Source organism: Portunus trituberculatus, chromosome 31, assembly GCF_017591435.1.
Source record: "Portunus trituberculatus isolate SZX2019 chromosome 31, ASM1759143v1, whole genome shotgun sequence".
NCBI classification, from domain to species: domain Eukaryota; kingdom Metazoa; phylum Arthropoda; class Malacostraca; order Decapoda; family Portunidae; genus Portunus; species Portunus trituberculatus.
In genome coordinates this window covers 10,373,842-10,383,845 of record NC_059285.1, presented here as the reverse complement: position 1 = coordinate 10,383,845, position 10,004 = coordinate 10,373,842, and the positions used below count along the sequence as shown (strand labels likewise).

General features: G+C 47.8%; 2 protein-coding genes across 2 annotated transcripts in view; one reads left to right on the top strand and one right to left on the bottom strand.

Annotated features, from left to right (window-relative positions):
• The window catches only part of LOC123511390, a 17,109-nt gene extending 11,402 nt beyond the window's left edge, over positions 1–5,707 (top strand). The window contains exons 2-5 of the mRNA XM_045267230.1: positions 2,920–3,148; positions 3,399–3,538; positions 3,612–3,784; positions 3,892–5,707. Of these exons, the coding sequence (XP_045123165.1) occupies positions 3,032–3,148; positions 3,399–3,538; positions 3,612–3,784; positions 3,892–5,048 (1,587 nt within the window). The 5' untranslated portion in view covers positions 2,920–3,031 and the 3' untranslated portion in view covers positions 5,049–5,707. The remainder of the gene's footprint in view (positions 1–2,919; positions 3,149–3,398; positions 3,539–3,611; positions 3,785–3,891) is intronic.
• Positions 1–10,004, bottom strand: part of LOC123511039 (centrosomal protein of 135 kDa-like) — a gene marked incomplete at its 3' end in the record, with an annotated part of 64,381 nt that overhangs the window by 30,520 nt on the left and 23,857 nt on the right. Inside the window, 5 exon segments of the mRNA XM_045266655.1 lie at positions 8,159–8,274; positions 8,463–8,673; positions 8,877–8,967; positions 8,970–9,105; positions 9,391–9,529. Of these exon segments, the coding sequence (XP_045122590.1) occupies positions 8,159–8,274; positions 8,463–8,673; positions 8,877–8,967; positions 8,970–9,105; positions 9,391–9,529 (693 nt within the window).

The window sequence follows — 10,004 nt, the reverse complement described above, 5'->3', positions numbered from 1 at the left end:
AAGGAAAGAAAATATGGAAAACAGCAAAGGAAGGAGGAAGAAGAGAAATGAAGACATGGAGGAAAAAAAAAAAAAGAGGGGATTAGAACGAAAAGCCTTGACGTAACCCCGGTAAAGGACCCTCAATGACCTTTGCAATTAAGGAGCCAGGTGTGTCCAACCTCGACAGAGTGAACCGTTTTTTTTTCTCTCTCTCTCTCTCTCAAATGCCACCAAGACGGAAGCTTCGAGGATGACGAGGAAGAACAAGACAACAAACAAACGAACACTGGCCAGGGAGGAACAGGAAGAAAACACGAAAAGAGATTACGAATATGAACGATGAATGGATAGTGGTGGTGGTGGTGGTGGTACTAAACTTGATAATGCGGTCAACACAATAATTAATTCTGTGTGTGTGTGTGTGTGTGTGTGTGTGTGTGTGTGTGTGTGTGTGTGTGTGTGTGTGTGTGTGTACGTGCCCAGGCTGTCGCAACGAGTTGTAACGAGTCTTACATGTATGACACGAGATTACTGTTTCTCTCTCTCTCTCTCTCTCTCTCTCTCTCTCTCTCTCTCTCTCCATTACATGAAAGTAACAGTCCTAACATCAACACCACTAAAAACAGTACGACGATAACAATAACAATGATGATGATGATGATGATGATGGTGGTGGTGGTGGTGACGGGATGGTGATGATGATGTTGGTGGTGAAAACAGCAGCATCCAGTCCTAGGAAGTGAAAGGGACAGCAAGTACAGGCGATCCTAACGAAGGAGGGCGGGAGGTGGAGGGGGGAGAGAAGGGCGGAAGACAAGAGGAGAACACTGAGAGAAGACAGAAGGGAGAGAAAGAGAGAGGGAGAGGAAGAACCTAATCCCATAAATCTCCTACTGTGTCTCTCTCATCCATATTAATCAGCCTCCTCACCAAACGACCTTCACTTTATACCTTCGAATTGTGAACGTGGACTCTGCACTACAGCAAAGGCGCAAAACACAAGACTTCCTCAACATTTCCCGACCAGATACTACCTGAGTTTCATATCAACAGCAAAGGCGCAAAACACAAGACTTCCTCAACATTTCCCGACCAGACACTACCTGAGTTTCATATCAACAACAAAGGCGCAAAACACAAGACTTCCTCAACATTTCCCGACTAGACACTACCTGAGTTTCATATCAACAGCAAAGGCGCAAAACACAAGACTTCCTCAACATTTCCCGACCAGACACTACCTGAGTTTCATATCAACAACAAAGGCGCAAAACACAAGACTTCTTCAACATTTCCCGACTAGACACTACCTGAGTTTCATACCAGGAACGTAGAGGAAGCTGCAAGAAACCAACTCGCCTACACGCAACAGTCCCCGAGTCAAATATTCTTACCGTACGTCCGCCTATCACCTCTCTTCACAAATTCACCAGGTCTTCTCGGCCTATCCGCTTAGGAAATTAATACCAATAGATAAATTAGTAAACATTAACACGTGTGTGGAGAAAGGGTGTTACTCAAGAGATGAATTAGTAAACATTAGAAAGATGAAAAAAAGGGGCGTTGTTCTGAGAGGCTGAGAGTTGCGTGGAAGTTCGATTAGTAAATATTTAAAGGTATGGTTATAAAAATAGGTTACTTGGAAGGCTGTATGGGCAGAGTGTATGGTTGGTAAAACAAAATAATAAAAAAAAAAGGTATTTGGGTATCTAGCAGGAGAATCAGAAAATATAAGAAGCTAAGATAGAAAAACAAAGGTTATTTCGTAGTGTAGCAGGAGGAACAGCTTGAAGATATAAGAAACTAAGATAGGAGGGTTATTTGAGGGTTCATGCGAAGGAGTCACTCAGCAAACACAAGATAAGATAAGGAAAGATGTTTATAATATTAGGATAGTCTGGTTTGATGGTGGCAGGTTTGGCGGTTGGCGGTGAGAGGATGGGGGGGGGAGGGGGTTGAGGGTTGTTGGCGTCCCAGACAGGTCAGTGAAAGAGAAGGTATATCTGTGACCCCAGGTGAAGCTTTTAAAGAAATAAGAAAAAAAATCAATAAAAATAAACTATGTATGAGATGCGGTGAAAGGATTAAAACTTTGTGTGCCAGTTATTCATTTCCACTGAGAGAGAGAGAGAGAGAGAGAGAGAGAGAGAGAGAGAGAGAGAGAGAGAGAGAGAGAGAGAGAGAGACTAAGGTGACACGAGTAGAGAAAGGACGAAACGGGAGAGGACAAACTGGAATGGGGACGGGATGAAAGGAGAAGGCGGTTGGGGGAGAGAGAGAGAGAGAGAGAGAGAGAGAGAGAGAGAGAGAGAGAGAGAGAGAGAGAGAGAGAGAGAGAGAGATGAGGAAAAGTGATTGAGACACAAGGGGCAGTGAAGGGATGGAAAACATTTTTAAGAGGATTATGTAACTGGCACTTCCCTTTTCCTCCTCCTCCTCCTCCTCCTCCTCCTCCCCCCATACCCCTACAAGAAACCAAGAGAGGGCAGTAGGTCCCGAACACTTGCATGGGGCAGTGGTGGTCCTTCTTACTTTCACTTTCGATGGAGGAGGAGGAGGGAAGACCGAGGAGAGGTGATGGTGACTGGGAGGAGGAAGAGGAGGAGGAGGAGGAGGAGTAGCGCGGCTTTGTGCGCCTGACCTTCCCTTGTGTGGAGTCTTGCGGTAACTGTTTTCTTTCCCTCTCTCTCTCTCTCTCTCTCTCTCTCTCTCTCCCTTTCCCTTTCCTCCCTCGAGGTCTCTCTCTCTCTCTCTCTCTCTCTCTCTCTCTCTCTCTCTCTCTCTCTCTCTCATCTGGCTACCTTGAATTTCCTTGTCATGTTGTTTCCAGAGCCAGTACCCTTTCATCTCTTTCATCTCTCTCTCTCTCTCTCTCTCTCTCTCTCTCTCTCTCTCTCTCTCTTGTTTAATAACCCTCCCCCTCTCCTTTCACTGCAGGCTGGAGGTGTGAGAGCAGACAACGACGAGGCCTGAGAATGGTGTCGCGCGGCGGGTGGTGGTGGCGGTGGTGGTGCTGCTGGGCGTGGTGGTTGGCAGGGGCGGGGTCGGGATGGGGCGCGGTCATCCCGCCGCCATGGGTCAACCACACCTTAACCCGTGCGCTGCAGAGTCGTGGCAGCTGCTTCTGTGGCCCAGGGACTCCTCCTGCCACCGAATATTCACTCAGGTGAGTCACGGCTGCTGATGGCGAATCAGTGAGTCAGGTGACCTTTTGCCAGTATTCTTGTGTGTGTGTGTGTGTGTGTGTGTGTGTGTGTGTGTGTGTGTGTGTGTGTGTGTGTGTGTGTGTGTGTGTGTGTGTGTGTGACCCCACAAGTCACAGATCAGTCTCGTTCCCGAGTCTCGTGATTGAGTACATCAGCAGCAGCAGTAACAGGTTTAGCTAAGTTGTTCATCTCTTGTTACGCCTTCCTCAGGGTCCGTGTGGGGAGACTCAAGAATTTTACTTCAACGTGGCGGCAGGGGAGGGCCAGTGCCGGTGTCCTCGAGGCAGCCTCCTGCACCCTGACTCCCGCCGCTGCCACTCCCGCTTCTCCCGAGGACCCTGCCTGCCCAGGTGAGTGCCGCACCTTCCCCCCTGGGTGTGTTGCCGCGCTGCTAAAGCGTCGCTGATTCTGTATCTTCCGCAGGGAGTACATAGACAGATACGGGAAGGATCTGCGGCATGGAGAAGGGACGTGCCGCCCATTCGACGAGTGTCCGCCCGGCCAGGTGTTCTGGCCGCCCGATGGCCAGTGTTACCAACACCACACCCGCGGCCCTTGTCTCAATGGTTATCTCATCTACGTCAACCCCAACACCGGTAAGTAGCGAGGGAAAGGGCGTGTCATGGCTGTGTGTTCTGTGTACATCACAAGAGGGCGGGGCAGGGCGGAGCCAAGGTCAGTCAGTGAGGGTCGTGTGTTGCAGGGTTCCCGGACTGTGGGTGTGAGCGGACCGTCATGTTCAGCAACTACTGGGCCTTGACGGGCCTATGTTTCGAGCTGTTCCAGCGCGGGCCGTGCCTGGACGGCACCATCTTCCTGTACAATGCCACACGCGGCGCCACGCAGTGTGGATGCAGCCCCTCCATCCTCACCAACTACCACCAGGACAGCGGCAGCTGCTACGAGCTTGGCCAGCGGGGACCCTGCCGCCCAGGCCAGCTGCTTGCCTTCAGTCCCGACACCCTGGCCACCCGATGTACCTGCAGACCTGATCACGCCTTGTGGTCACCCAATGGTGCCTGCTACCTCCTGTACTCCCGCGGGCCATGCTCCAAAGGACACTTCTTCATTCCTGCTACCAATGGCACGGGCAAGTGCCAGCTGTACCCTTGCTCTGGGACAAGACGCTACCATCCGTCCTCAGATACATGCTATAGATTGGGACGGCGAGGGCCCTGTCCCCTCGGCAGCCTATTTATCTATGATGAGGACACACCGCTGCGAGGCACGTGCGGCTGCATGCCAGAACTGGTAGGCTTCTGGCCCAAAGACAGTCGTTGCTACGAGGTGGGGAGCCGCGGGCCCTGTCCCCGACGGCAGGTCCTGGATCACGACAAGACCAGCGCCAAGGCCCATTGCATCTGTGATCTGAGAAAGGGGTATATAGCCTGGGAGGACGACAGCTGCCACCTGCTGAACACGCGCGGCCCTTGCCCCGCTGGACAGCGCCTTATGGTGAAGCAGTGGCGGCCCCTCACTCCTGTGTGCACCTCAGACCCCGCCGTGCCCCTCACCCTGGAGCAGGACACGCCTGGGGCAGACTCTCCCTCACAGTTCCAAATGAGTAACAGCGTGACGGCCGCGCGGGGAGACGACACCTTCAACGTGGGGGACACCAATGCAACCCTGGCGCCTCCCACCTCTACCTCCCTCCCAGGCCCGGCGCCAGCCCCTGCCAGCACCCCCGGGACACGGTCTGGGCGCTCCATGTCAGCAGGAGGCGAGGCTCGGGGTCTTCTGGATTCAACTCATTTCCTACTGCCGGAGGAGGACGATGAGTCTAGTACTTTCTATACAGGCCATCCCGAGGGGCGTCGTTCCCTAGATCCCTGGTGGGGCACCCCGGTGCCTCCGTCCTGACCCTCGTCCCTCGCTATTTCCTCAGTGGGCATTATCTTCCAGCGGCATCAGCGCCACCTGCCTGTGATACCTCGCACTTTCCTCCCCGACGACCATTCCGGTGCCTCGCCGCCTGTGCCGCCCCGCCTCGCGTGACTGCGATGCCTGGACTCCAGTCATTACAAGCTCTTCATTGAACATGCCTCAGGGGCGAGAGGCGAGCCAGACTGTCACGGCGACTCTAAATGGTGCATGGCGCATATGGCCAGCCAATGACGTAAAAAAAGCTCCTGCTGCTAATGATGATGACAGTGATGCTAATGGTAACGATAGTGATAATACTTTAAGCATTAAGACAATAGAGCACCGAGCAGCAAGCACTCACGAGGCAGAGTCTTTACGTCTCTTCCTTGACAGCAAATAATGACACTCAAGATAATGATGCCGACCACGACAAGGAAAGCCCAGCGTGAAGGGAAAGTCTGGGAGGCGAGGGAGGGAAGCGTGAACAGCGTGCTTTCAAGTGTGTCTGGCCATACAGCTGCCTGTCTGTCTGTGTGTCTGCCAGCGTGTCTTTCAGTCTGTTATCATCGCCCTGTACACACACAACTCGTCCGTTTGTTTGCTCATCCGTCATTCTGTCTATCACTGATTCTCTTAAATGCATTGAATGGATTTCATACTTGATTTTTTATTTAACCAAAATCCTTCAGTCACAATCTTCCTCCTCTTTACTTTGGAAACCAGGGAAGGAGGCGCCACCTTCATCCCCATCAGCAAGACACGAAAGCCTCCCACGAGCTCCACCACGCCACTACACCTGTTTGGCTTGGCTTTACCAAAACACAAAGCAAATAATCACAGAAAGTGTTAAGTCAAATGGAATACGAGAGAGAGAGAGAGAGAGAGAGAGAGAGAGAGAGAGAGAGAGAGAGAGAGAGAGAGAGAGAGAGAGAGAGAGAGAGAGAGAGCTTAGCAAATGTAACCTAACAGTAATTTAGTATTGTTTAGTTTATGAATATTTATTGTTCGGCGCGTTTCTCTCTCTCTCTCTCTCTCTCTCTCTCTCTCTCTCTCTCTCTCTCTCTCTCTCAAAACACACATTCTTCCACAATTTCACCCACTTCTCCACCCAGCAACAATCTTAAGGTCTATCTTGAGCGCCCTCCCCTCCCCCACACTGACCACCAACATGACGTAGCCGACCTGGTGACGCTTGAACAGCGGCCTTGACACACCACATGATGCGGCAAACCTTCACATTCCAATCACCACCACCAGCCACAGAAATGGTAGTAGTAGTAGTAGTAGTAGTAGTAGTAGTAGTAGTAGTAGTAGTAGTAGTAGTAGTAGTAGTAGTAGTTGTTGTTGTTGTTGTTGTTGTTGTTGTTGTTGTTAACCAGTATTCTCAATCATTCATGCCTTTGTTAAACTCTGGAACTCCCTGTGTTTATTTATTTCCATCTCCCTACGACTTGACTCCTTTCAAGAGGGAGGTTTCAAGACATTTGTCGAAGTGTTTTGGCTAATTCCTTTCCTATCTTTTAGGGAACTTGCAGCTCAAGTGGGCCTTTTCTTATATTTTGTTGCCCTTAGCAAGTTTCCCTCTTGCAGAAAAAAGTAATAGTAGTAACAACGGAGAGAGAGGAACACAAGTGAGAAATCGTTATTGTTTATTTATCTTTCCATTATCCTTCAAAACCACGCCCAACCACCACCCACCCACACACACACACACACACACACACACATAAGCGCGCGCAAGGCTTACATCAGCGTGCCACAATTTCACCCTAGGCCGCCAAGAAAGGAGTGCAGCTGATTCCTCGAGTGCAAAGCATTCTCGTCCTGGTAACAAGGCCACCCTCACCCACACCCACACCAGCGCCGGCCGCAAACACCCATCTAGCCCTGTATTCCCAACACCTTGAGGGTTCAACACCTGTTTGCTTGATTACATAATCGTGTTTCATAATGTGGCATAACCCTCCATGCAGCTGCTGTTGCTTACATGACAATGAAACGGCATTAGCCTTGGAGGGAAAGAATAGCGAGAGTGGCTTATTGTGGTTTCTCTCTCTCTCTCTCTCTCTCTCTCTCTCTCTCTCTCTCTCTCTCTTTGAAAGATCACGTACAAAATCATCACCACTCTGACATTCGACATTTCAAAATTGTATTTCGAGATAGGATTTCTTTTCAACGGTTGTTGCAAATTTGAATCACATGAAGGGACACGTATTCTATAATAATCATTGATAATGATTTTAGTAATACTTGGAATTATAGAAAAGGAGAAAGTGAGAAAGTTTGCAGTACAACATGTGTTTCTGAAGGCTGGTGTTTCATAACTACTGAGTTCATGCAACTGTTCCTTGGTTATCATCTATCACTATCACCTGAGGATTAATTCTGTACAGCAAGGGACACAACTCTCTTCATCTTACACATGATGGGAAATCTTGCAGGATTTTTTCCAAATAAAATCAGATGCAATTATGTGGTCTACTTTTGATAATTAATTATCAAGATTCCATTTTTTGAAAGATCTTTCCAGTGGTCATTACTACACTAAATGCAATCATTCAGTCTCAACACTAAGTCATCCATGAATGCCCCATTCCTCTAAATTTTACTCACCTCTCTGACTTCAGTTCCCAACATTCTTTCCTTGGAGATACTTTAAAGGGCACAGTGTACTGCACAAAACCAAGGAATATCCAGCTTGGGTCATGAATCAATGACAAAGTCAGAGAAATTAACTTCAATCTACTGAAGCAGGTCATGGAAAATTTTGTGGGTAGACAATGTGGTGACCATTCAGAAGATTCTGTTTTTAAGAAATTAAGTCCACATAATATAAATTAGCAGAGACCTTGTTGCACTGGTTTTATTTGTAGCAAAACTTATATGTATTTTAGATTGATCTGAAAATGATCAAATCCAACTGCCCTAATCAATAACAGCTAATTGTAAATGCTAATAAAAATATCAAGCAACTATAAAGATGTAATTGTAGTAAATATTTTTGGTAGCACAATTACTGTTACTACTGCTTCTACTTCTAAGATACAACACAGATAAAGATTGTTTGCCCCCCATGCCATGAGTAAGGGTGTGGGTTGTGTACTCACTCAAGGCGACCCTCCAGCCTGGTGACGGATCCCTCCAGCTGAGCAACAAGTGCCTCCCTCTTGCGCAGCTCCTCTCTCAGGGATGCCACACCCTCTGTTTTGGTGTCCAGCTCAGTCTGCATCACAGACACATGTAACTGGTTAATAACTTACAACATCTTGTCTTAAACTTTTTGTTTCATTTCAACAACAGGACATATATGCCTTTTTCAGGTTTTGCTTTAATTTGTACAGCCACCTGCTTACCCCCAGAAATTGTGATCTCAACTCTAAGAACAGTCAGTAAACACACAGAGTCACTCACATTGAGGAGGTCCTTGTCATGGTCTAGCCGGGCCACTGAGGCTCTGAGGGCGGTGACTTCTGCCCTGGAGTCCGCCAGTTCCTCTCTCACACGGACTACCTCAGCCTCAAGCTCCTTGAGCCGGGCCTCACTGCTGCTCAGCTGGTTCAGCCGCATCTCCAGCTGATGCTCTGTGTCACCTATTTCACCAACCTTCTGCTGCAACAACCGCCTGGAGGTGGACAAATAGAGACATTAATCATCTGTGCATGTGTGAACATACATTGATATGTACTACATTCATAGACCAGTAAATAAATGCAAACACACACACACACACACACACACACACACACACACACACACACACACACACACACACACACACACACAGACACACACACACACACACACACACACACAATGACCACTCACTTGAATTCATCAGACTCTTTGCCCTGGAGTCCTAATCTGTCGTGAGCCTCCTGCAGAGCTGCCTGCAGGTTCTGTGCCTGATCCTGCAGGAGGCCACCAGTGCTGCCTGGGAGTTGAGGCGCTGCTGTAGGTCAGTGGCTGTCCTGCTGCCTTCATCTGCCAGTCGACGCAAGCTAAATGTTTCCTCCTCCAGTGTTGCCTTCTCCCGGGCTGTCTGGGTGCTGGTGGCCTGAAGGAGGAACAGCCACACACTGCCTTACAAAACATACAATAATATCAAATACATGTGGCAGGGATCAAAAGTAAAAAGAAAAACATTTAATAGTTGCTCAATAAAAGATCCGTAAGATATGTCTTCAAAAAACTAAATAGAACTGATATTTTTTATTTCTATTATGTATGCTATACAATGCAATTTTTCCTGGAATACTAGAACATCACAATAAATAGTCAAATAACTAAGATGTTAATAACTTCTTAACACATCAATTATTCTAAGGTGTGTAATGTTTACCCTTAGCTTCTCTCTCAGCTGGTCACGTTCTTTCTTCACTTTCTCCAGGTCACTCATGGCTGCATCCCGGGCCTTGCGCACCTCCAAGATGAAGGCCTGGGTGGAAGGTGGGAACCTCTGGGTGGCTGCATCCTGCAGTCTGTCGGGAATGTTCAGGAAGTGTGTTAGGAATCCTGAATACTTAGATATACAAAGATTCATCTTTTGTGACACACAAAGTATGTAATTCTAACCTATATCTGTAGAGAAAACCATTCTTAGTAGAGTGTGTCAATAGTTATTTCTTACCATTGTTCAGAGAAAATTAATATCATCAGTTTTATACACCACCAGTATTCTAAATAAATTCTAAGAAATGATTGCTACATGATCAATAAAACATCAATATGAATAAAATTATAAGATAAAGAAAAAAACTAATGCATGTAAATACATACTAATTCAAATACATAAAATCAAAGCACATGACAGACATTGTGAAATCACGAAATTCTAAGAAAATGCATAATGATCAGCGATAAAACCAACAAACCACACAAAATTATGGAGCAGAGCACAGGACAAAACAAAGGAAGTAGAATCTGATGACACAGTCACCCCTGAAAGAGCACAGC